At 34.4% G+C, this 27500-nt stretch overlaps 1 protein-coding gene across 1 annotated transcript in view; it reads right to left on the bottom strand.

Annotated features, from left to right (window-relative positions):
- Positions 1-27500, bottom strand: part of LOC137653513 (potassium voltage-gated channel protein eag-like) — a 562168-nt gene that overhangs the window by 86379 nt on the left and 448289 nt on the right. Inside the window, exons 6-13 of the mRNA XM_068386969.1 lie at positions 25734-25778; positions 23752-23873; positions 23058-23177; positions 21222-21524; positions 10611-10779; positions 9996-10259; positions 9394-9593; positions 365-515 (exon numbers count right to left, since the gene is read on the bottom strand). Of these exons, the coding sequence (XP_068243070.1) occupies positions 365-515; positions 9394-9593; positions 9996-10259; positions 10611-10779; positions 21222-21524; positions 23058-23177; positions 23752-23873; positions 25734-25778 (1374 nt within the window). The remainder of the gene's footprint in view (positions 1-364; positions 516-9393; positions 9594-9995; positions 10260-10610; positions 10780-21221; positions 21525-23057; positions 23178-23751; positions 23874-25733; positions 25779-27500) is intronic.

Here is a 27500-nt window from a genome sequence, read left to right as displayed (position 1 = left end):
AGGATACTGATGGGGAAAAAACAATTCCAACTGAGATTGAACAATACTAAGGGGCTAAAGAACTTAACAAAATCACAAGAAAATAAACTGTACTACAAAGAAATGCTGTATAAAAAACTTTCTTTGTGAATTAAAAACAAATTTTTAAAAATGCACAAGTGGTGTACCTACTAATTAAACAAAACAAAATTTGAGTCCAAATAACATTGAATAATGTTGGAAGAGGCTATACTATCACTTTACTAGCAAGTGCAAACATAGTAATGAATTATGGTACATATCGCAGCTAACAAAATCAGAATAACAAGTTTCCCAAATGGCGCTTGCTTACTATGCCTTCGAGGGATGCAACTGGCTTTCTTACCTGGTGCCGAATGACTCATAGTGAAGTGCATGGCTAAAGCCCGAAGGCACCCATCTGATGCTAACCGAAAGGCAGGATGCTCATTGAAGACTTTCCGATTTAAATGTACACAAATATCCGCCTTCATATCCTTGGGACAGTAATTCAGTACCTATGGATTGTCCAGATGAAAGAAATTAATGAAATCAAATACTGAATGCAGTTATGGTAAGTGTATATAAATAACTTTGGGTTGAAGGTTACGAGATTTTGTCTTATGTACATGGAAACTTCAGAAGTTTGACGATGATTACAATGACCAGTCAATTAATTTGAATGTGTCCTCCATAAAACACACCAGATATGACGGATAAAGGTCGCATGATTATAGCACATCATGACATAATTACCCTATGGTAAAACTATAATACAGGTACAATAAGGAACAGTACTGTACTGATTTTGCAGAAAGCTTATTACTACATATCTACAAAGTAGTTTTTGAGAAAGTATGTTACTATAGTTCTACAGGAATGTTTTCTGAATATGAAATACTAGGGCTGACAAACAAATGTCTTATTTGTTTTCAAGGATATCAGGAGATGCACAGCTGAAACTAATTAGACAGTTTTCTTAGATGTGATTCCATCATGAATTTTTGAAGTACTGTCCTACTTAGTGATTGCTTACAGTGTGAGACTCTGAAAGAAGAGATCGAACTAAATTTTATAAGAGAATAAGAAATTACATGAAATCTTTACAAACACCAAAGGAATTAAAGACTTTATAGAAGAACTTTTTCTCATTTAGCATTTTGTGAAATATGTATGTGCTTGGAGAAGAGAAAAATCTATTGACATTATTTTTAAGAATTTACAGAGAAGAAAGAAACAAACTACAGTACTGTACAATAGTACAGAATAGTATGACAGAAGATATATGTGTTTGTTGAGAGAGAGAGAGAGAGAGAGAGAGAGAGAGAGAGAGAGAGAGAGAGAGAGAGAGAGAGAGAGAGAGACCTGACCTGAATAGTACATATGGAACAAAGGAAAGCATATTCTACATATGTAAGAGAAAGTTGAAACCTAAAATAAAGATAACTGCAAAGAGAAAACAAAAATGATACCAAGAACATGTATAGATCATACAGTAAGCATTAAAGACAGTGATTGAGTCTGAATCTGTGTTCTACTTGGCTTGGATGAAGACCAAAAGGGATTGTGCTAGGTGACTTGAATGAAAATGCAAGGTATAGAGAAAAAGATGTATTGTAGGTAAGTTTGGTACCTGTAGTGGATGAAAATGTATAGCATTGCATTAGCGGTGCTCTGAAAGGAGCTCAATTGTCAAGATGTACTGTATTACCAAACTGTTATTATGCTGGAATACAAATAAGTATAAGATGGGGCACTTCTACAAGAAAATATAGCCTAGTTTTCAGAATGATGTTGGCCATCCTAGATGAGTTGCAAAATGTGAAATGAAAATGAAGTTTGAAGAATTTCTTCAACAGAATATAAATAATTGTTCAGAGTAAAATGAAGATATAAAACCAAGAGGATGCATATGTCATCTACTTATACAACACACAATAAAGTAAGAGAATCAAGTGAGATTCTACTATAAAAAGAGAATCTTTAATAGATGCAGTAATTACTTTAAAGCATTCTAAGGTGTAATATACCAAAGCAAACTCTAATCACTATCAAAATATACCTCCATTATTTGTTGTAATCATAATACACAAAAATGCTTCTCAATAAAACCAAAAAAGGACCTTACAGAATACTATAAAAGTATAAAATTATGAACAAAGGAAATAACAAAATTCATATTCAATTTACTATCAAACTGTAGGAAAAAAGATTGTTGGCCCAAAAAACTATTTTTTGGTTCTATTGATAGTTGTATCAATGATTAAATACATCATTCCATATTAGATTATACAGTATAAAAAAAGCGTGAATCAACTTTGCAAAATAAAATATCAAAACAATAAAAATAAAAAAGCCAGCATTACTGTTCATCTGACATTTAATTTCGACTAGACTTTACTTTCTTCTTTATGCCAAATGGGCGTGAATTTCTCGAGAGTATTAGCAATGCAAAATCCGTAACCAGAATTCTATTGATTAAAATTCTGCTTAAAAAACTTGAATTCTATTTTCAAGTACACTATAGTAATGTATCTGAATTTAGTCACGTCAAGTATGCACATACATATTGCATGAAGTAAAAAAATTACAGTTTCTTGGAAATAAGTAATATACAGTCGCTCCAAAACCTATCAATGCATACTTTCCGGTAAACATTTTGAGACCAGGGACAATGAGTATTGAGAAAGGAGATTAGGTTCAGGCACATATTGGCAGCCCTGTAATCCTGCTATGATGCCAGCCTTATATAAAGATATACATTTCGACAATGTAATCTAAATCATAACTTTTCACGTACCAACATTCCAGAAAAATCAGAGGTCACACAATTAATTAAAAATCATGGATTATAGCTCAGGGCGATAGCTTTTGGAGCAAGTAGAGTATATTAGGTCTAGCTTATAAAGATGAATTCTAATTGCCTTTTTATATTTTAAGTACCATTTTGTTCTACAAAACAAGGTGACATGAAAGATATAGAGCAATATATCTTTTATCAGCAGATACCTCAGGAACTCTACAAGACCTTGATCCCTATCTGACACAAAATTAATTACCAACGGTGGAAGGGTCCACTTGTGTTCCATGGGTCATGATTCAGAGTTCTGTTTAAAGCCCACAAGTTTTTTTATTAGTATCCAAAACCTAACTTAGGATAGGAGTAGAAAATTTCCATTACTTCCTTCAAGTAACTTTCTTTATGTCTATGTCCACATTTTCAGACTTCCCTGTCACAAATAGGTGGATGCTTTTCAATTTTATCAATGAGAAATTTTGTATCAAAGACAAAAGTGCTAGCTCAACTGAACTGTGTGAACAGTTACTACTGTACAGTACTTAAACCTATGTATTTTGACACATTGAATTTTGGTGGTGTGTGTTGCAAGGGGAATCTTGCACTGTGCATCAGAGTAAATGTAAAGTAAGCACTCTTTTATCGCTGATAATTCTGACCACCCCCACGATAGGTGAAAAATCCATGAAGTAGCGACGGCTTATTTATTTTATCATTTACGTGTACTGTATTTTAAACCTTTATAACCCTCCCCCATATTTATATTAAACCACCCCTTATCTTTATGACCTTTTACCATACGCTTCAATAGTGGTAAACAGTAAACACTTCAGTATTCATGAAAATTTTCCTTGTGTACAGTACATACAGTAAACAGTGTATAAGCAGTTAACCATTATTAAAAGTGATTTAATCATAAAAGTTTTAATTCTATTTTTTCTCTATCTCCGAGTGTGAGGTTCTACTCACCGTTAAGATATTGCTGCCTGTCTTGAATAAGGATTACGACGATATATTAGCTGTGCAGTAAAAATGGTAATGAAGGTGATGATGCTGTTTACTGCACAGATAATGAGAGCTTTAAGCAGATTCCATCATTACTACTATCTTCTTGTGGGAAATATCCACTCTCTTTGCTGAACTGTTGAAAATCATTGATGTAGTCTTTCTGATAAGTTTTTTATTCTTTCTCAATGTAGTGAACAGTCAACGGGTTGATGTTGTAATGGCGTCCTACAGCCGTGAAACTTTTACCTTCTTTCAACATGTTGAAAGGTTTCACCTACTCTACTATGGTCAGCATCTTCCTTTGACGCTTAGGCTCACTAACAGAAGCCTTAGAAGCAGGGCCTTTGGTGGCATCATACGGCTTGAAACAAAACTAAAATCCCACTGAAACTTCACTAAACGCAGGAACACAAGTTCAGTAACACACCGTAAATACAACTGATGCTCATTTGTAAGAAGCTACAGGGCGAGATGCTGGGAGGAGATGTTATGCTTCATGGCCAATTGGCTCCAAGGATACAAATCTCTATGCTCTTAATGGTTGAATCCTTCCACACAGCCAATAACAAGCCTTATTAGATCTCAATATTGTACAGACAAGGTAGGATGTCATAACTTGCTGTTTCTATTAAAATTGTACATCCATATAAAACTACGATCGAAGAATAGCATCTGCTAAAACTTAAAATAAATAGCACAGTCGAGTGACGAACGCCTCGGAGGGGCGGGTACTAAACAAACAAAGCCAGACGGGAACAATAAAACAGACTATACTGGATATAAAACAAAAGCCCGGTACTATAAAAAACTGTCACCGGCCGCCACAGGTCGACCCAGAAAACGATGTTATAGTTAGATTATCAAGACGGAAATGGATGGGGCATATTTTAAGAAGGGAGAACGAGTTAGTTCAGGATGTACCCGAATGGCAGCAGCTGGGAAAGAGAGGATGTGGTAGACCAGGAGAAAAGTGGCTGATGACAAGCAGAGGGAGGTTGGATCTGAAAATTGCATTGAGCTTAGAGACATGGCATAGGAAAGAGACATATGGCGTGAATTCATTAAGGCCCTATGCATCCCATGGGTTCTAGAGGATTAGGATCAAAAGATATATGAGAAATAATGATTAAAGAAATTAATTTAATCTCAAGATCAGTGACAACACTGAAATAGATTTTGCATATACAGTATAAGCTGTTAAAAAGACTTATGTCAACCTGTTCAATAGACAAGCATTTGCAGCAAAACTTGGAAGATCACTTTACAATCTGGTCACAGCTTGAATAAAACTTTTAGATTACTGTGTAGTATTGAGCCTTATGAAGAAGGCAAGATTGTTAGCATTAACTGCATACCAGTCCTATGTAAAGGAGGGTACAGTTGACTTCATTAATCCCGGTACACTTCATGGGAAGCCAAGTACACATCACTGTACTGGAATTAATGAAGCCAACTGTACATTCTGGGAAGATCTGAATGCGAAGAATGGTCAGAATTATGAGAAATCTTATGCAACACGCACAAATATTTAACTGAACGATGGCACCAGCTATTAACATACAGATCAGGAATAAGGAATTTAAGAGACAGCAAGTTGTGGCAGTTTATTGGAAACATGCCTGCCTGGCAATATGCTGGACTGGAGTTTGTGACCGACTCAAGCTCGAGTCTGAAACTTCAACAACCTTGTGAGCTCTGGATGGGGTGTTTAGGGATGACAATAGCCACCAACAGCCATTGTCTGACCCTACCTGGTCTTAGCTTGGGTAGAGAGGGGAATGGGCACTGATCATAATATGTAATGTGGTCAGTCTTTAGGGCATTATCCCTGTCCCTTGCCTCTACCATTCATGAACAACCTTTAAACTAATTGGTGTGATAATCATCAACTGAAGACCAGATAAGAGAGTAACACCCAAAACAAAGTAGAACGAAATAATTAATATGTCATCAAGATAGACTGATCATAGAAAATCTTATATGACTTTACAAATCAGCCAGTTTTTTGTGTAATTAAAGGGGGAAACAGGCAGTGTGCATTTCTCTAAAGTAATTTTTTATGTGTGTGTGTGTATACACACACATGATGAATGGAATATTATCAAATTAAAAGCTCAAGATAGAGACGACTGGCGAAACCTAACCAAAGCCCTTTGCGTCAATAGGCGTAGGAGATGATGGTGATTTATATATATATATATATATATATTTATATATTTATATATATATATATATATATATATATATATATATATCATTTCCTGCGCCTATTGACGCAAAGGGCCATGTGTGTATGTATGTATGTATGTAATATATATCTATCTATATATATATATATATATATATATATATATATATATATATACATAGATATTTATACACATATATATATAATATATATAATATACATACATACATACATACATATATATATATATATATATATATATATATACACAATACATCAGTATATAAAGATATATAAATGAGATCATTGGAAACATAAAATGAGAAAATGAGTTTAAAATAAGTTTCTTGAATTACGTCGTGCAAAATAATGTGCATACTTAACTATAAAATCCTTACAGCTGACATAACCAATTACTAGTGTTCATTCACCAAGAATAAATCTACAATTTATATCTTGGTCAAATTTCCCTCTTAATAGTACACTTCACATCTGAATCCAATTAAGTCCTCATGGTGAATGGGCTCACCAACTCAATAATTATTGAGTATACCTTCATTTAATCAATTTAGGGATATACTAGATTTATAACAAAACTTTTTCAAGTTGTTCCATCCCTATAAAATATTCCTGTGAATCACAGGATATATGAAGGGATTTGGTTAGGAAGTTGGAAGTGGATTAGGAGCACTCTTTGGCTGGGTATGGGATTTCTTGAACTTGGAGTGGCACTTGGGTAAAGGGTAGGACTTGCCTGCTTGGCCGATCTGGTCGATGTAAATATGTATATATATTTTGAGGGGGGTGGTTAGAGGCGAAGGATTCAAGAAGACTCTTCAGCCAGATCTGCTTGGGAGTCCCTTAGCCAACTGCTGGCCGGACGGGGCTCCCTCCACAAGTGTGAGCCCTTTCTCTAGACAAACTCTAACAACACTGAAGATTTAGGAAGAAATGTTACGTTGCATAAATTGAAAAGAGTAAATTAAGCAATGCAATAGATTCCTTCAAAGATGAAGAGTTTATCAAGACAGTTAGGCAAAGGAAGGTTGGTGGAGGGGAAAGTCGCATTCTCCGCTGGCACCAACCTACCCACTATGCCATGGCGGGGCACTTTTTCAACACTTGCATTTTTTTTTCTTTGGATGAAATTCCTTGGGAGGGAGCCCACAAGTGAAAAGCATGCAGTAAAAACCATATCAAATCAAAAACAAGTCACGCCCATTTCTGGAGAAAAAAAAAAGAAGTATAAATAACAAGCCAAAATATGCAAAATGTAGTAGACTATACAGTATATATAGATATATATACAAACTCCTCTAAGCTACTGTTAGAAAAGTAAGGTTATTTATTTAAATCATTCTAGTTTTCTCTGCCCTTCTGTCCTAAGAATTCAAGTGACAAAATTATTAGTGTCTTGACATAACTGAAGTGTTCTGCCTGTATCTTATGAACTTTCTAAATTAATATGAACTATCATTTCAACAATGCTTCTAGTGGCTGAATGGTTTCTATGGGTTGAGGGTTAGTGGGTGCCAGGGTAAAAAATCTAGTACTGTACTAATCAATGCGTTCATGGACCATTCAATACATAAAACTACTGTATAAAGCAAAAGCCCAAAGATAGATGAAAGTTACTACCAAATTTAGTATACCTTATTCTTCTCTTCATAAAGCTATGAGATTAGTAAAAAATTAGATTTTTCTTAGTATTTTAACAAAATTTCTTTCATGAATTTCATTCATGCAGCAACAAAAACAAATGTAATAGAAATTAAAAAAAAATAGAAAATCATACTACTGCTATTTTGACATATCCAGATTTTCTATAATGAAATTGGCCTCTAAATACTAACAGTAATCTTTTCCTCATAGAATAAATTTCAACTTACATGAACCCTAACAAAGAATACTCTGGCATACGAAAATAAAAGATTGATCCTTAGTATTTATATTATCAATATCAGTATTCTAATCAAAATGACAGAAGACACTTTATAGTTCAGTATGGTTCTAAGGAACTTATCATTCAGTTCTCTAAAAGAAATCCCAAGTAACGTCTTTTAGTATGGGGTCCTGACACAAAATGGGTTGGAAATGGTTCATGAACGCAGTAAGAGTAAAAATTTTGACTTTTCTGGTTTTATATTTTTATATTATCAAAGATTTGATTAAAGGACCAGTGACATGGAGAAGGCTGTTCTTCTGAACTTTTGATAAATATTATACTGGATTTAGCACATTATCACACTTATCTTTCTTATTTATGCCAAATCATTCATAAAGATATTAGCTATTAACTTTTTACTTATATAAAAAATTATTAAAAAAATTTAATTCTTTTACAAAAGTCAATTTCTCATGTTGGGCTTTATTTAATCTTTCAAGTTATGAGAAAATATGAATCACCTAAATTAGTTAGAGTAAAGCATATTGTTAGAAAATGCACAGCATTCAAACAAAAATTAGTTAAATTACATTAGTCCGTAGATGAAAGCAGGGGAAATGTCTTTTAACAAGCATTAAGTATTGAAAATCTAAGTTAAACTTTGTTAGATAATTTATAAACAAATCAGTTTACCTTAATTACCAGAAAAACGGAACAATTGCCCACAGTGCTCCTCAGTTTCATTAACCTAAAAATACATTTTCAGTGTGTTTCCTGGCACTAGCGTTTGTCTGAAGTATATCACTTGTGTCAGCAAATACTAAACAGTACAGAATTCCTTTTGCTTAAGATGAAAATGGGTCCAAAAATGTTACACACGTACTGTAACCAAGTATCTACAGATGCAACAATAAATATCTTTGAAAGATTAATAAACATGCATTCTGTAACCATTTCTTATGCTTAAAGTAAGTGAACTGTACATCTGAAAATGTGTGTATATTCAGTGAAAATAGATAAGCAAGCTAATATGATGTCAACGGCCCTTTAAAGATCTTCAGAAAGAGGTAATGCGTTCATGCTTTATGAGTATGTCAAAATATGCATATTCCAATGATACTGGTGGTGGCGAGAAGCGTAGCTGTTGGTGGTTTGCTAATAAGAGGAAAATAAAATTCATTCCAAAACGTGGTTTCAAACTTTGGCATTTTGTTTGGTTCACAGAGGCAAGGTCAAAGCCATTGCTTATGCCTCACCTTCATTATTATCATCAGTATTTTTATACTGTTACAATATTACCCACGTGTGTAAAATATGTTTCTAGAGGTGAGGTGGAGGGGCATCAGATACTGGTGATAGGGCGGTTTCATGTTGCTGCTTTTTTTTTTATTTATCTCATCAAATCATAAACAAACCGTAAGAAAAATGAACCATCGTCATCATCATCATCATCATGCTTTTCACTTGGTTAATACCCGTCCGTCGGCCGTTGGAGTTGGTAAGTACCTCGTTTTCTACCTTGTTGGTATCGATCCCTTTGGTCATCGCCCAGGTCGAAACCACGTAATCCATGACCCTTTCGGAGAGCGCCTTCGGGACCTCATGCAACTTCATGAATTCCCTCACGTTGTTCAGCATCTCGTGGTACTTAGCCGTCGCAGACGTCATCTGCTGGATGATGGTCGTCACGTGACCAAAGATGGTGGCGTACAGCAGTGCTGAAGGTGAAAATGATTGTGTCACTCCATTTGAAATGGACGAGGCCTTAGAAAATTTGCAGTTGAATGATAGTTAATTATGTAGACAACTCTTCTAGATGTGAATATTAATTCATTTATTTAAAAAACAGTGATTGCAGGTTAAACAGGAAATTCTTCTTCAGTAAAACTGTGAAAATTGAGAGTTGACCAATCACTGCAGTTTTCAAACACCTTATTACTTGCTAAGACAAGAAAATCAATCCATTCTGCAAAATATCACAATCATAAATATGGGAAAATATGAGTTTTAAATTTTGAGTTAAAAAGGTAATAGAGCTGCAAATTAGAAAAAGTATGAGAAATCTGGAAGATTCCTTAGTTCCAAACCTGTACTATCACAAAAGAAACTTGCTACATTACCTGCAATGATCATCATACATATAGTGAAGATTTTCTCATTGTCCGTCTCTGCTGCCACGTTGCCAAAGCCAACCGAGGTCATGCACGTCATAGTAAAGTAGAGTGAGGTCACATACATGGTCTTCTTGCTGGGACCATTGATGAGTTCGTAGGTATCAGTCCCGTCAGTCCCTGTGGAGAAGTTGTAGGTGTAGGGGGTCTGCGTGACGTTGGCCAGTTTCCACAGCCATGAGTATTGGATGCCGTTGTCAGCGTCGCTTTTACCTAGGAGAGTTTGAGATTTAAATTTCAGACAGGTGAGGAAATTTTGCTCCTGGTGCTGCACATTTTCTGTGATGAATTCCCCGATGTATATAAAATTATTTTCTCTCTCAAAAAAAAATGCATACAAGAATTAACTCTCTAAAAATATGTACTGTGTTTTTCTCTCAAAGGTTTTAGTTTCAAAAAGTGAATGTCATGATATTTCAAACAAAGAAAAATCTCTCTTTAAAATAAGCAAAATAATACTTTCAACATAAGTACAGTAATCTTTCACTCTACGAATTTCAATATGGAAGCTGCTTCCATAGGTACTCTCTGTCTGGCTCTCTGACGCATGTTCACATGCCTTACCTATACTATACCATATACAAGCCAGCCAATGGGCAACCAGCATATAGAAACAAAGGAGGAGAATGAGCATAGCGGCGCCGTACTCTAAGTACCGATCTAACTTGCGGACGACGCGACCAAGTCGTAGGAGTCGGACTACTTTCAAAGCGGAGAATAGTGACCCGATCCCCTGCGGAGGGAAAGAAAGAAAATTATTAAAGAAAGTTACAAGTAGTGAGAAATCAATGATGGACCAAAGGTAACCACATAATTTAGCTTTATAGAATATATCTGTAGGAAAATTAATCCAGGTCTGAAGGAAAACAAATCCTAAATATCTATTACTTCTGCAAAGAGACATTTATTTCTAGCAATGACTTTAAATTGAAAAAAAAAAATCATTATATTTATGGAACAGGATGAATTTCATGCATGTGCTGATGATGTCATGAAATAAGTTTAATGATATAATTAAGGCATCTCATGGGAAAATTATTAAAAGTAGCAGGTCTTAAATATGGTTAAAATAACCTTAATTTACTCCATTAACCTATTAAAATGTTGCTCTTACACGTGGAAATGTTTTAGATTAAGTTAAAAGGGAATTACGTCACTCAATGTGGATCTTATTTTCATTCTTTAGCAGCTGACAAATTTATTATGTACACATTAAATCTCTATTAAAGAGATTCAGTTCTTGAAAATTTTATTGCTTTTTATGGCCATTAGTGATGAGAACTACTATATGAAAATTAACACTGTTGATAACATATGAGTTAGAAATGAGATCTTAGTGGCTTTAAATGTACAATAAATCAAAAAATTAACCTAATTATTATGCATAAAATATCTATCTATCTATCTATCTATATATATATATATATATATATATATATATATATATATATATATATACTATATATACTATATGTATATACTGCATCAGAGCATCATGTTTCCTTGTAAGTTTTATATATATATATATATATATATATATATATATATATATATATATATATAGATAGATAGATAGATAGATAGATAGATAGATATTAATACATAGTCTTAGTGGTATCTAAAAATTAAATACATCTCTACAGTTAGGTTTCACAATAAGTAAACAGCGCTTACATATTCAATTTAATATTGGGTGCTTATACGTGCTTAAAATAACCTTTTTCACGCAATTCTTTTTCAAGAACACATGGTTTGATCGATGGCATTACTCTTAAATAGTGGTGGTGAAAATTTTAAATGCAAAAAATAATTTGAAACTTCAATATTAATTAACAATGATAAATGAAAATATTAGAGATTATTTAAATTGAACAATTAAAAATTAATATAGAAATGAATGAATTATTTATCTACGCGGGTTTAATGACCCTATTTCACGCGCGCGGTGCTATACCACGGCCTTGCAAAAATAGAGCTGGAGCCGAGACCACAGTTTATCACTAAGTTTTTTATAGTTTCTATAGGAAGTATATATTTCAATATTGTTAATGTTCTTAAAATATTGTATTTTTCTTTGTTTCCTTTCCTAACTGAACTGTTTTTTCCTGTTGGGGCCCTATGGCTTATAGCATCCTGCTTTCCCAAATAGGAATGTAGCTTAGCAAGTAATAATAAAAATAATAATAATAATAACGTTTACTCGCTCCTCGAATGATTTAGGATTACGTCGGTCCCAGATTACAGTTCCATTAGAACGCTATTACTCCTCACAACAGCTTGTGGTCTCGTGTCTCCAGTATTTTCTACGCTACCACCCAGGTAAGCCATGCTTTGAAACTTTTAATTACGCTTTTGGGACATATTACTTTACAAGTTTACAATGGATACATAATGTGGCAATGGCGTATACAAATCAAAGACTATATCTCTCTGGACAAATGGAGCTTCAGTTATAAGTTTCAGGATAAGACGGAAATTGTATTTACGTTTTTTCCATTTAATATCTGGTGCCGACATGTGCTCCATAACTTTATCATTAACTTTAACATTTACTTTATACAACAGTAATTATTAGCGTGTTTATTATTAACTGAAAATCTCATTTCTTGCTATCAAGGCTACAACAATAATTTGTGACTTCGTACTGATGGTGTAATTATGGGTGAACATGAGAACGGCGAGAGACCTTGGATGGATGAAGTGAAGGATGAGAGAGAAAAGCTAAAGAAAACCGAGAAAAGATTAACAGGTCACCAAATTGTAATTATCTTCCCTTAATATTTCACCCTGAGTTACACCCGATCCCGTTTAACAAAATTAAAGAAACTGTTCCTAACTTTGAGGGTACTTACAACCTCGACTAAAAACTAAAATCGTTCGCACTACCCCCAGACAACCTTCTTGAAGACCTAGTATCAGAACACTAGCCCTAACACAAAACAATGTAACGTCCCTGACTGGTGAACGCCAGACTGGGGTTCGAGTCCCGCCTCTTTAGTTTCTTTGGTCGCTGCAACCTCACCATCCTTGCCTGCTAAAGATGTGAGGTTTGCGGGAGCCTATAGGTCTACCTGCCGAGTCATCAGCAGCCATTGCCTGGCCCTCTTTGGAACTAGCTTGGGTGGAGAAGGGCCTTGGACGCCTATCATATGTATATATGGTCAGTCTCTAGGACATTGTCCTGTCGATAGGGCAATGTCACTGTCCCTTGCCCCAGCCATTCATGGGCGGCCTTTAAACCTTTAAACACCAAGCTATACAAATGAACATCATTGGTTCACAGGTCGCATTACTGACAAAACTACTATTATCTCAAAACTTGAAAAATTAAAAATCTGTAACTTTCTCTTAAGGAGTTATATACCATTGAATTAAAGGAGTACTGTCGAAGGAAGTCTTTACTGTTACGGATAAGTTAAAACGAACTGGGAAAAGCATCATGGTGCGACATGAAATCCGCTGAAATCACAAGAATCGATATAATAAATCTCTGGCTGTTTCAATCGTCTTTCTGAAATTAAGTTCCCCTGTAATGATTAAATGAATCATCGAGCAAAAAGGAGTAAATACATCTAAGGAAAGACATTTCCTTGCTTGGAAGTTTAAGGCTCATTGAAATGGAATGACATTTACATTATTTTCATATTTTCCTGTCCTTGTTTCAAGTACTCTGACAAATATTGCGATTTTATAACTATTGGCTAGTGTCATAGCCTCTGTACCATGGTCTTCAACTGTCTTGGGTTAGAGTTCTCTTACTTGAGGGTACACTCAGGCACTATTCTATCTTGTTTCCCTTCCTCTTGTTATTTTGAACTTTTTAACTTCTTGTTATTTTTAAGTTTTTATAGTTTATATATGAAAGATTTATTTTAATGTTATTATTGTTCTTAAACTTCTCTTATAGTTTTTCCTTATTTCCTTTCCTAACTGGGCTATTTTCCCTGTTGGAGCCCTTGGGGTTATAGCATCTCGCTTTTCCAACTAGGGTGGTAGCTTAACAAGTAATAATAATAATAATAATAATAATAATAATAATATAATGAGCTTTTGTGGTATTAACTACACTTTCTGTTGGCTCCATCTATTGAATACAATTTCAACATATCCTATGCTGCCTTTGTCAAGGATTTCAATAGTTTTAAACCCCCTTCATCCCTATAAAATTCTTGCTGTGAGTAAATGACGTCATGGTCTTTTTCAACCCAAGATTTTTATGAGCTGAACCCAAGACAAGCTTTTCTGTTTAAAACACTATATATATATATATATATATATACACACACACACACATATATATACATATATATATGTATATGTATATATATATATATATATATATATATATATATATATATATATATATATATATATATATATATATATATTAAATCTACATTAGCGTATGTGCTACTCAAGACTTTTGACTTCATAACCGATTGAGCCTCTCTACTTTCGTCGAAACAGGAGATTTTGTTTTCTTCCTCTTTGCTGTCTTATCCCGATTTATAATCTTCCAGTGCCGCTAACACCGGAGTTCCAACGTCTGTTGAAGGCTATAAGATTATTTAGATGAGTTAGCTGGGCCTATTTCTAATACAGTGGTAATATCTATTACTCATTCCCAGCTTGGTTCCTTACAAGTTTTGCCCCAAACGATATAACTTGGATTTCCTTTTTTTTTTTTTTAGCTTACTACTATTATTATTATTATTATTATTATTATTATTATCATCATTATTATCATTATCATCATTGTTACTATTATTATTATTATTATCATCATTGTTACTACTTGCTAAGCTACAAGCCTAGTTGGAAAGGCAGGATGCTATAACCCACTGAGGTAAGGAAACAAGGAAAAATAAAATATTTCAAGAACAGTAATAAAACTGAAATAAATATTTCCTATATAAACTATAAACATTTTAACAAAACAAGAGTAAGAGAAATAAGATAGAACAATGTACCCGAGTGTACCCACAAGCAAGAGAACTCTAACCCAAGACAGTGGAAGTAGTAATGCAATGCCCTGACATTCTATTCCGAAATAAATTACAAGTTTATATGATATTTCTTAAATTGAGAACAACCTAAATCATTACATGAACTTGAGAAGATGAACACTTTTACAGTAATTTATCAATTTGGAACGATCGAATAAATATATTTCAGATTATTCAACAGTTTTACCTAGTTTGATTAATGACATCTTAATAAACATATTTTCTAAACATAAGGGAAAAAAGATAACCTCAAATCATTATTTCTTTATCGACAAATCTGGTATAATCATTTTGTTTTTAAGTTGACAGGAAAGTCAGGAAGTTACCTTTTGAGATTCTTACTCTGAAAAAAATACATCCTGTTTTTTATATATCTAAACGCTTTTAATTTCTTTAAACCATTCCCAGAGGAAATATGCGCCGTTTCAATGCGGTACATTTCGCTATCCAAGTTATTGCAGTTATTGGATTCGTAGAAAACCATTTTTCTTCAGGAGTCTGTTCATGGAAATTCACGTATCCCAAAGTTTACAATCTAAAATATTAATTTCGATTTAGACTTCGTCATCATTTCACAAATATATTTTTTACAAAGATCTATGATCTACAATTCATCAAAATTAAAATGATTTTACACTTGATGAATTTTAATAGTTTTTAATCAGAACCTAGAAACGCTTGACCTTCAAATAATTCATATATGCCTGAAAAGATTAATTAAAGATGACAAGGCATGAATGAAATGACAAAATGAATCATCGTGTCTTGAGAGTAAATTACATTCATCAAATACGAAAATATTGCCATGTTGCAAATCCATCAGGCTGACAAGTGCTTCGACATGTGCCCATCTGTGAGGTAACAAGAGAAAAGTTCACTGTTCATTTTCTCGTTTCGACCAAGTGCAGAAATGACACTGAGAATTGGTTACCAATGCGTTGAAAAGGATAAAAAAAAGCATTTCTCTGAAAGCAGCAATTTTCGAAATTATAAAATAGGGTACCTGGTCTTTACCCGAGTTGCGGTACTCGATATTTCCATTCACAAGATCTTAATTAGAAATTACTGATCATAAACCTCGACTTTACTTGAAAGTCAACATAATTTTTTTTCTTGAAGTTTCCACAGTCATTTGTTTTTCCTATACATTCACAATATCTAAATAAAAAATTACTGACCATAAACCTCGACTCTACTTAAAAGTCAACTTAGTAATTTTTTTTCTTGAAGTTTCAATATAAAGTTAATTATCTTTCCTAAAGTTTCTTATACACCAAACGACTCCATAAACTCTGAAACGATTCGTAAACTGCTTCGAAACGCTTTGATATGACTCAGTCAGTGACTTGGTCAGTGCAAAGTGAGAACATGTCATAATGCAACTGGTGATCAGTGGAACGAACACGTGTACACACACAATCGTGCATTGGCAACTGCAGTACAAGCAGTCTTGTTTGAGTGACGGACATCCTGCATGTGCAAACTGATCAAAGGAAGTGTTCCAAATGTTCTTGTATTGTGCGAGCGAGGCTGTTATATATGTTACAGGATTAATAATGGGGAAAATCTCTTCGAAGTCTATTTCTCACAAAAATAGATATAAAACAAAATACCCAATTAAGTAATGTGTCTATGATGAAATATATGCGATATATTTCAAATAAATAATGTGATAATGACAGCAAAATCAAATGCAGCCGTTTCTAGTCCACTGCACGACAATGGCCATGTCAATTCATGTCTGGGGCTTGGCCAGTTTTCTATCAGCATGCTGACCACTGCGGATTGGTGATGGAGGGAGATTTTCGTCTGATCGCTCACACCAAGCCAACCTAGTATGGGTGGCCCTGACGAGTTCAGCTTTGCTGATCATGGCAATACCCAAACACTTTCACCACGTTAAGGTATCCCAACTACAGACGAACAACCAATTTCACATGACAGATTACTTAACTGTGGACTTCATTTAACACTATTACATGACTTCTTCGCATGGTTGGCTTTCGGAACACATCGGCATTAGATAATGAAAGGTAGAATTCAAATTAAATGAATCTAAATTGATAAAATTAAATGAAAAAAGTGGAATGTTGATCTCAAGGGACTCTTACTCTTGTTGAGTAGGCATCATCAAATGCTGAATAATAATAATAATAATAATAATAAATAATAATAATAATAATAATAATAATAATAATAATAATAATAATAATAATAATAATAATAATAATAATAATAACAACAACAACTTCGATAGTTTTGCAAATAAGGTTTATGGGTGTAAATGCAAATCATTTCTCAAAATAATTTCCGTGTTTTAAGACTTCGTTCAGTTCAGAAAGAAAAGATCAGCATTAGAGTAGACAAATAAGTTATAATCATGAGTTACAAGATAGGTTTATTTAAAAGGGTAAATTTTGTGTTACATTGACATTTAAATTGTATTCTCTGATAGTTTATCAAGCGACGCTCCAAGCTAAAAAAAAAAAAACACTGCAGCTACAGCTATGGAAAGAGAAATACGCAATACGTAACAGAAAGTGTTTGAAATACGTTTTCTTTTTTAATTATGCCAGGTACAAACTTGATTTACTTGGCCCGTAATGTTATGTATTATTATCTAAGATTTAAATTGATATCTATCAAGAGATTTTTCACTTCACGATATATTCATTTTTATCCCCTACATTCACTAAATCATCATCATCATCATTATTATTATTATTATTATTATTATTATTATTATTATTTTTATTATTATTATTGTTACTTGTTAAGCTACAACCCTAGTTGGAAAAGCGGGATGCTATAAGTCCAGAGGCTCCAACGGGGAAAATAGCCCAGAGAGGAAAGAAAACAAGGAAAAATAAAATATTTTAAAGACAGGGGTCGAGAGAGAGAGAGAGAGAGAGAGAGAGAGAGAGAGAGAGAGAGAGAGAGAGAGAGAGAGAGAGAGAGAGAGAGAGAGAGAGAATATTACCCTAACTCAGATGACAGGTAATGAGTCCTAACTACGAATTCCTACTTCCAAATTAAGGCAACAATGAACATATAAATATCAGATTGTAATTTCCTATAAAAAATCGTAACAAACACAAATGAGCCACAAAGCATTTCTTTAATTAAAATGGAAATCAGACTACAACAACTGACTCATTACACCGTCTCCTTAATGACAGAATGGTCAAATATTTTGTGTCCTACCTGGGTGATAAAAGCAAAATATAACTGGGTTTCGTCTGTACTTAAATAAAGGATACCATTTTATATTCAAGATCTACTTATTATGTAAATGGAAATATTAAATTTAACACAACGGATATAATGCTATATGATCTACAAGATTTCCGAATAATTTCGACGGCCTAATTTTCAGAAATAAAATAAGAACATTTATAATACTGAAGTATTTTATATAATTAATATTATAAACTGTATGTGAGTTTTAATCTACAGGCCGAGAACGTTACAGGTATTCCAGCAGTTACAGTATTTCCTAAATCTGTTAATCACATGGAATACAGCAAGGACTAAAACGTACGAGAATTTGACTTTTGTTTAAAAATGAGGTTGATAATAATAATAATAATAATAACAATAATAATAATAATAATAATAATAATAATAATAATAATAATAATAAAATAATAATAGAATAATAACAATAAAAATAAAATAATAATAATAATAATAATGATGATAATAATAATAATAATTGCATGAAACACAACAATGACTAAAACGCACGAGAATTTAACTTTTGTTTAACAATCACGATAATAATAATAATAATAATAATAATAATAATAATAATAATAATAATAATAATAATAGTAATAATAATTACATGGAACACAACAATGACTAAAACGCACGAGAATTTAGCTTTTTGTTTAACGATGAAGATGATGATGATGATAATAATAATAATAATAATAATAATAATAATAATAATAATAATAATAATAATAATAATATGAATCAATTGAAGTAACACGTTTTACGACGCACTGCAATGGAACACCCTTTAATAGATTAAAACAATATTTTTACGGAATAACTACAACAGAAAATAAAACTAATTTATATCAACTTCACTAATAACCACCAATTTAAGATTAGATCAATTTAATATCCCTCTCAACGTCAGCCTGAAGTGCTTTATTACCCCCCAGAAAGACGAAAAAGAAAGCAAGAGCTTTTATTTCACGTAAATCTCTTTAAAATATTCCCATCCCTTAATCATATAAAAATTTACTTCAATTTTACTGTGCAGTGATATATCTTATAACTTTATTTTTTTTTTCAATTATTTTATTGATTTTATTTCAATCTTCTTTTATTTTTCGTTATCCTTTAATGTTTAGGAAAATATATACTGAAAATCCAGTAATGAAAATCTTCAACTACAGAAAAATTACATTTGTGTGTCATATCAGGCCCAGATTATCTATATTTGTTCATCAATTATATCTAATACTACGTAAAAATTAAGTTTATGACGTTCATTTGCAACCCTCGTGCTTTCTATTTCAGCGTGTGTTATAGGTCTCCTGCGTGTTTATCTTAAAGTACATTTCATCGCAAAATTATTAAGTCTGTTATTCTATACATTACCACTATGTACAAATTTAATTTACGTCCGGTGCAGGTGGCCATTAGGAAAAAAAATTCTAACCGATGAAAAAAAATGAGATGTCAATGGTTGAATGAAACAAAAATCATGATTCTAACTATATGTATTGAGCATAGGGGGCGGGGGGAGACTGGTTGACAAGGACAAAAATGAAAACTTTCCTTGCTAATGTACCACCAACCAGATATACCATCTAAAATATGTTAATAAAAACCCTGTTGGAAGGCGAGAAGGGTCCCATCCAGTGTGTCTCGCCTTGGGGAACACTCCTTTACACTCCAGAGGATGTAGAAGAAGAAGAGGAGGCTGGAAATAGACATCGATGGTCATGACATATTAGAAATAAGTGATTTCTCTCGGGAACTGTTGGCTCATCCACAAAAAGGTAAGGTCGGGAGAGGGGGACACCTCTGAATGATGTTAGAGCGACATTACGCTATTTCTGCTGTTAGAACAAGCAAGCTGGCCTTATGCCAGCAGAGGCTCCTTCTCCACTGAACTAGGAAAATCCACCTGTGATGTGCAAACGTCCCCTTGAGAGCGTCCCCGTGAAATGACAGAACAGGTGTGGGTGTGCAGAGGGTGTCCTTTGGCAGCTTAAGGGATTCCAATTATACAGAATTTCTTTTCTAACTACAAAGTCCACTGTGTTTCCCGTGACCTATAATCTCTAACTACGGCTGATAAGATTACAAGTTACAATGGGGGTTAAAATCAAAGGCTACAGAGATTTATATCTAAACAAAAAGTATCACAGTACTTTTCTTACGGTGTTTTATGTGATCTGTATTGCTGTGATAGAAACAAGTTTGGTGCAGATCATGGGAGACTAGAATCATGTTCCCTCTCTTACAGAAATGAAGTGGAAGAAATTAATCTCAAAATGTAACGTTAAATACGAAAACTGGTTCTACCACAAGAAAAGTGTAATTAAACTATAATCAGTAAAATGAAAGTATTATGTTATATTGAAAAAAATTGAGGATAAAACCTTTAACTGGCTTTGATAAAATAAATGTAAATAAGTTTATCTAAAAAACGAAGTCCCTGTTATGATATGTTTAATACTAGATCTCTAAAGGAATAGGGAACTAATATCTGCAACTGGAACTTCCATGAAGCTGACGAACTCCAAAAGAACACATTTTTCCCCCTTGGAAAGACGACAGCTTCAACTAATTATAAACAATGTACACAGCGACAGAGAGGTCTGCAGAAGAGCACTTTGTCACCGAGTGAGCCCTTAAAGGTAAGATTCATGTTGTGCCACGGATGAAAGACAAGACGGAGTGGGTAGAGAGAGAGACACACACACGGAGATTCACGGGGACACAAAACAAGGATCAAAACGAGATGATAAAATGAGAGGCAGCAGCAGCAGCAGCATCAGCAGCGTCAAAAAAGAAGCCTCCTTCACGCGGGCAACGTTAGGCCAGGCAAACAAACATGGAAATGAAAAAAGAAACATTGACGGGGACGTCGGACAACACTTACTTTATCTTGTACTTCTCCTTGAATGCCGCATTTACTTACGTCTTCATCGTGGTCGAACGCGTTGAAGACGTCATACGGTAGGCACGATAACAGGTCTATTAAAAACCACGACTTGAGATAATTCATGCGAATAATCTTTGGGTCGGACACCACCTCCCCGCCTGGGCCGACGAAGGTGGTGTGGAAGTTGAGCACAATATCTATGAAGAAAATCACATCGACTATGGAGTCCACCACCAGCAGGGAAACGTCTTCGGATGTCTTGTACTTGAAGGCCACGTTGTAGGGCACCATAATGGCCGTGTAAAAGGTCAGGCAGAGGATCACCCAGTCCCAGATAGCCTGTGCAAAGGAGATGAGACGTACACACTTGCATGCTTATTTACAATGTCGAGAAAGTCATACATACATTCATATGTATATATGAGTCAAGATTAATAAAAAAAAACATGCGATTTAAGTAAAAATTAACTAGCATTATTATTAAAGCATTAATCTTAATACAGGGTAAAGATAAAGAAACAAAAGTTTACCTTGATGTTGATTCTGATAATTGGTTAGTAAATTAAGTTAATAAAGTTGGTAAAATTGAATAGTGGAGATAGAACACAGTGTACTTAAACCATTGTCCCGTAAGTCTACATGCATTCCCACTCGTGATAAAAAAAAGTATTCAAAACGAGTTTGTGAGAGAAGTCTGATAAGATATATCATAACCATAATGAATAAATGAATAGAAAATACAATGCAATAAGTGGAAAAAACTCGAAGCAAGAGTAAAAAAAAGATGAAAATACATTAGAAAAAGTAGCGAGTGTAACAAGGGAGATGGAGGTGATGATCATCTTCATCAAGACTCAAGGTGGAAAAAAAAAAAAAAAAAAAGGGCAAATGACCTGTGAGCCCCCAATTTGGTCATTAACCCGAGCAAGTATGAACCATGAGAGAATATGCATTTAAAATATATACATAAATCTCTTTTATGAGATTCTCTTGCCTTTTTTTAATAGTGGGATGCAATATGATATACCTTTTTTTTTGTGACGTCTTCTGCTCCACCCTTCTCCCTTACCACTTAATATTTTTTTGATCTACTCTATTTAGTTAAGATTCATTAGTGCAATATCTACCTACTATCTCTAAATTTCTACTACATCACTTCATAAACGTATACATATTAATAAACCAACACACACATGTAAAGATAAGATATGCTTACACACTTATACAGACACTAATATGCAAGCATGGTGGGTTTACACTAATTACCAACCACAAAAATTCTCTCTCTCTCTCTCTCTCTCTCTCTCTCTCTCTCTCTCTCTCTCTTTGTCACTTGAGGTCGCAAATATTTTGCTACCGATTCTATGGTCTACAAATACGTACAGAAAGCCATTCTTTTATTTTTCATATATACACATACATATATATATATACACATATATACATACACGTATATAAACACACATATATACATATATATACACAATATATATATATATATATATATATATATATATATATATATATATATATATATATATATATATATATATATTATATATATATATATATATAAATATTTATAAAGCTATGCAGTTTTATAAACATGAATATCTCTTTCTCTCATTCATTCATATATATATATATATATATATATATATATATATATATATACACATATATATAAGTCACACAACTGCTCTCTCTCTCTCTCTCTCTCTCTCTCTCTCTCTCTCTCTCTCTCTCTCTCTCTCTCTCTCTCTCTCTCTCTCTCCAACAGAACAAAGCACACTAATCGGCCAGAACGAACAAATGTGGCAGCTAGCACAATGACACTCCTCCCTCTGGGGTGTCCTACCAGCATTACCATACCTTGAAGGCACAGTAATGTAGTAGGATGTGCGGAGGTGTCTTTGGAGCCTCTTGACGGTACTGTGGCATTACGTCGCTGTTCAGGCTCATCATCTGCAGAAATTCACGTCGTTTCAGTCTCTAATACAGACCCAAAACAATAAGAAACAGGATTATGCCGCATGTTATGGGGACACACTCAAAGGTCTGGTCTGAGAAGGAATTAAAGCATCTTTTCATCACTTTCAACTATGTACAAAGGGATGAAGATGTCAAAATTGACAGGTAGGTTATGGATTACATTTTTCTTGGCAAGGTTGGGATCAGAATTAGACGATTTGGGTATCTTAAAAGTAAGATTTCAACTTAAATTCAAGGAAAACCTTATATATTTCATTCAGAATTTCTGAGTAACTAATTTTTGGAATGACTAAATTTTAGAGTAACTATATGATGTATTAATGTAATCTAATATTAATGTAATTTTATGGTTTGTACATACCTTTAGTGTAATTTTTTAGATTTTTTTCGAAGAGATAAATATTTTTGTTGTCTTGTCTTATAACTTTAATGTCTACTCAACCACAACCAAATATATTTGGTATAATTATCATTATGTTCCATCATGTATATGTCAGTAAGTATACTAAACACTTCTAAAGCTACGGCCTTATACACATATCGCACGCTAGCTCAGCAAACGTCGAGTACTTACATGAGTGATATTGGATTGTTTGGTGACATCTTTGATTGGAAGATGCGACGAGAACTGGGTGACAAGCACTGATCTGCTCCGAGTGACCGAGCGGGCCAGCTTGGCGAACTTGCTCAGCCCGGCTGCAGAGTCCATGGAGAAAGAGCAAAATGGGTGAGACGGATATCTTTGGTTGGGAAATGTTTAAGACATTTATTAGCGCTGTCATGCTGGTCATGTAAACTCTGTATTCATGCATATTCTTTTTAAATTGAAAGCTATATGAACCATTTCCTTGTTCTTTTAGATAATGAGGCTATATCCAGTATATGATTCACTATCTTGCATAAGGACAAACAAATCATCTGAGATGAAGCTTCTATGTTTGCAAGTGGTATGAAGGCATAAATAAGAAAACAAAATATGTCTTAGTCTTGCTTCTTAAAAGTATAGGAAATATCATTGGTAAGGATACTGTTTAAGGGAGTTTAAAGAGGCCAAAAAAAAAAGAAATAAGAATGGTGGCTTGAATGGTCCATACTATCTCTTAGAGCTTGAGGATGGGCACTGGATCCTTTTGCTAAAGGCATTAGTTTCAACACCGTCTACTGGCAATCTGGGAGGATAGCTATCACTATCATCGGAGTGAGAGGGTCGTGACTGGCAGGTTGTTTGTCAGTAAAGAGGTCAAGGGTAAACAAGGTCAGGTCATTGATAATAAAACATCCGGAGTAAAAATAGGTTGGGTCAGACAGTAACAGCACAAAAACCAGCTCTAGTATCAAAAGGACCAGTCGCCTCAGGAAGATGCAGAGACGATGCTAATCAGTGCTATAGAACTACAGCTACTACAATCCTCAGGGTTTGAAGGGTTATTTATGATAATATTCAAGTACTATTTAAACACATTACTATGTACAACAGGCAGCCCTGGGTCCATTTAACACCCTTCAGGGAAAATAGTTAAAACATAATCAAAACGGTATTTGTTTGGATGAAAATTATGGAAAATACAACATCCATCATATGGGACACAAACATATGTACACATCAGCATGAAATGAAACTTAAAATCCAGGTACAAAAAGCACTTTACTCCATTAAAAAGAAATGCTCTAAGGCTTAAGTAGCACATAGTCAACAAAAGATAATCACACCTATTCAAAAATATAACTCAATAAAAAAGCACTTTCAACAGGAAGCCATAAGTGTTTTAATGGAGTCAAGCGAGAAACAGGGACCCAGTCAATGCTGGTGAGAGTGAGAGACAGAGAGAAACGGAGTTACAGGCAGCAGGTATGGAAGGAAGTGTTTTAACCGAACACTCAGGGTCAATCGCCATAGAGTGCCGGCCAGATGCTGACTACAGGCACGGGAAAGAGAGGGAGGGTAGAGAAAAAAAGGGTAGACACATCAACACGAGCGGCAGGTCAGGAACAACATGATGAAGAACCACGGGACAAGCAGTAGTACCATTAAAGTGCCGCCATGGCCTTTCCTCCACCATCTCTCGCCTCCTCCTGCTCCTTTTGAATTTCTATTGACACTGTGACTGTCTCGTCAGAAGACATTTGTTTGATGGATGGGAGGGGGGGAACTTGTTACCTTCATTTCCATACAAAGTTATTTTCAAAAGGTAACCAAATCTAACTAGATCAGATTTGTAGCTAGCTCCATCAATTAACAACGTTAAGTTCAGTGATGCAACTGGAGTTAAAAAGCCGAATATTCAAAATAACAGGGGGGGGGGGGGGCAGGACAAGTAGGAAGTGTTGAAGTTATATGGTATATTTCATGCACACATGCCAAGCCCCATACCCTTTAATAACAGTTCTGTTGTAATTAAAGTATTCAGAACAACCAATAAACATAAGGAAAGGTATACGGACTTCTGGTATCTAGCATAGGATTCTCTGGATAATTTTTTATAGATTGGTAGGGACCAAGAGAGGAGAGAGGCGTACAATGGGGAGGAAGCCAGGCGGGGTCCAGCGGGTACCTACTTTTGGTGGGTTGTCTGCCCCCTGAGCTCTCCGTGCTGTCCGAAACTGCAATAACACACACATCATCACCTGCCCCCCGAAATAATGCGTTACAAAACAGCCCAATACCCCACCATAGCTTGTATGCCTTTACTTGGAAGATGACGACTCTCTCCAGGTGTTGCTACACTTAAATCATACCTTCACCCAAAGAGAGCCCTCTGCCATGGAAGACAACTTCACAGTGGAAAGATAAGAACTATTCAGGAAGACCTACAAGTATATCGTGTGCAATAACATTCAAAACGAAGATACTGAGCAATGGCTGATCACAACAGGGTTAAGGACACCACACAAAAGCTATTCACAACAGTACTGCAAATTGACTACAGGAATACTGAGATAACATGGAGGAATGGTGCAAAGGTAAAACAGGCAAATTTGGATTTATACCTGTGCCAAGATAACACTATTGAAATGAGTATGTGATCAGGCTGGAAGTGTACTCATTACATCTGGGTGACACAATACAGCTATTTAAAACAATCCATCAGTATATACATTATCATAGGATCACCTTGAAGCAACAAGTATTGCATAGTAAAACAGACACTTTCTGAAGTACATCATGACTTGAAGTGATATTTTTCCCCATGTTGAATTAATTATACAGTAACCTTTGTCAATTCAGATCAATGTAACGGCTAAAAAATATATATAATAAATTTTTGAGTTCATACAAAATTAAAAGGATTCCATAGAAGCACTCATTTAGCTGAAAACCCCACCCATCATCTGTCACTGTCACATATAATCATGTAGTTGCCTAAGATCCTCACATAAAACACAATTTAGAGCTCACTTCAGCTGAACTAGACTATTTCATTAGAGGGTATCAGTGTCTAATTTTAGTGTTTTGGAAACGTTTTAAACGTTATAGATGCATTCTGAGCAATAATCTTTCTGTAATTTGTCTTCTGGAAGCGTTTTAAACGTTATAGATGCATTCTGAGCAATAACCTTTCTGTAATTTATATAAGTCTTTTGGAAGCGTTCTAAACGTTATGGATGCATTCTGAGCAATAACCTTTCTGTAATTTATATAAGTCTTTTGGAAGCGTTCTAAACGTTATGGATGCATTCTGAGCAATAACCTTTCTGTAATCTAAGTCTTTTGGAAGCGTTCTAAACGTTATGGATGCATTCTGAGCAATAACCTTTCTGTAATTTATATAAGTCTTTTGGAAGCGTTCTAAACGTTATGGGTGCATTCTGAGCAATAATCTTTCTGTAATCTAAGTCTTTTGGAAGCGTTCTAAACGTTATGGATGCATTCTGAGCAATAATCTTTCTGTAATTTAAGTCTTCTGGAAACGTTTTAAAACATTATAGATGCATTCTGAACAATGATCTTTCTGTAATTTTAGTCTTCACTCTCGCACGCAACCCAGTCTATTGCTGAAAGTGTTCAGTACATTTAGTGTGCCTCTCCTTAGTGACACTGTGCCCCAAAGTAAATCGGGGTCCATATTGCAAAAACCTAATAGTATAACGAGTTGCACTCCTATCCCATTCAAATTTTGTAAGATGTAAGGTAATCCTAAAATGTGGCCAATGTCCTTAACAAAGGGACGAACACTGAAGACTCTGCAACATCTATGGTGAAAGATTGTGTATGATTGTGTCTGTTTGTATGAGAAAATGCCTTCTTTAATAACTAGGTCGCACTGTTTGTGATGATGAGCAAATCGAAATTTTTTTTTTAATATATCAGTCCACAGACTAAGA

The sequence above is a fragment of the Palaemon carinicauda genome, chromosome 14, assembly GCF_036898095.1.
Source record: "Palaemon carinicauda isolate YSFRI2023 chromosome 14, ASM3689809v2, whole genome shotgun sequence".
Lineage (NCBI taxonomy): Eukaryota > Metazoa > Arthropoda > Malacostraca > Decapoda > Palaemonidae > Palaemon > Palaemon carinicauda.
Note: the sequence above shows the minus strand (reverse complement) of the source record. Positions and strands in the feature narration are given on the sequence as shown.